Raw genomic sequence first — 906 nt, forward strand, 5'->3', positions numbered from 1 at the left:
TAGATTTATTTTCTACACTTTTTCCATCCAGGTTTGTTCTTTTATTATTGCTAACTATCATTATGTTACTGGGTTTAGTTTGTTTCTCAACAAAAATCCTTAAATTTGGGGATTTTCTTGATGTTTTGAACATTGGGTTTGTGCTTCGGTTTCGGGATTTTAGGGGTTTTGATGTGTTATTTTACTTGATTATTAATAAAGGATTTTCTTTGATTTTGGGGATTTTTACGAAAGAATGCATTTTTCTGATTCTTTAGGTTTTGAGTAATTTGTGGATTTTCTTGAAAAAATATGGTTTTTTAAGGTTACACTCATTGGGGGTTTGTTTTGATTATGTTGTTTTTGAAGGTAGCTGGGGTAGCTTCAGTTGATGTAAAGAAGCTTAAAGATGCTAATCAAAGGAATTAGTAATGCTAAAGTTGATAAGATCCTCGAAGCAGCGACAAAATTGGTTCCATTGGGGTTTACTAGTGCTAGTCAGCTTCATGCACAAAGGCAAAAGATCATTCAGGTAACGTCAGGATCAAGAGAACTTGACAAGGTTTTAGAAGGTAATACTAGTAGATTATGGCTATATAGACTGTCGTGTTTCGATACTTTTTGAAAACTTACATGGTTAAGCATCTAACAGGAGGGATCGAGACCGGTTCTATTGCTGAATTGTATGGTGGATTCCGCTCTGGAAAGACTCAGTTGTGTCACACCTTATATGTCACTTGTCAAGTAAGGTTTTATCGTGCTTTCATTTCATTGTTCGTTTATAGAGATTTTTTTCTTTTGATACATGAATTCATTTCAGCTTCCACTGGATCAAGGTGGTGGTGAAGGAAAAGAAATGTGCATTGTCGCCGAAAACGGTCATAGTGCCAAGAGTAATCTCAAAGTTGTTTGGTGGTTTGGAGATAA

At 35.2% G+C, this 906-nt stretch overlaps 1 protein-coding gene across 1 annotated transcript; it reads left to right on the forward strand.

Moving 5' to 3' along the window:
• Positions 1–388: 388 nt before the first annotated feature.
• Positions 389–872, forward strand: LOC113337648 (DNA repair protein RAD51 homolog 1-like; the record flags this gene model as incomplete). Its single annotated transcript, XM_026583268.1, has 3 exons — positions 389–551; positions 632–723; positions 800–872. Coding segments are annotated over exons 1-3 (328 nt in total), but the record flags the coding sequence as incomplete, so codon positions are not given.
• Positions 873–906: the final 34 nt, after the last annotated feature.

The sequence above is a fragment of the Papaver somniferum genome, unplaced genomic scaffold (genome assembly GCF_003573695.1).
Source record: "Papaver somniferum cultivar HN1 unplaced genomic scaffold, ASM357369v1 unplaced-scaffold_16757, whole genome shotgun sequence".
Lineage (NCBI taxonomy): Eukaryota > Viridiplantae > Streptophyta > Magnoliopsida > Ranunculales > Papaveraceae > Papaver > Papaver somniferum.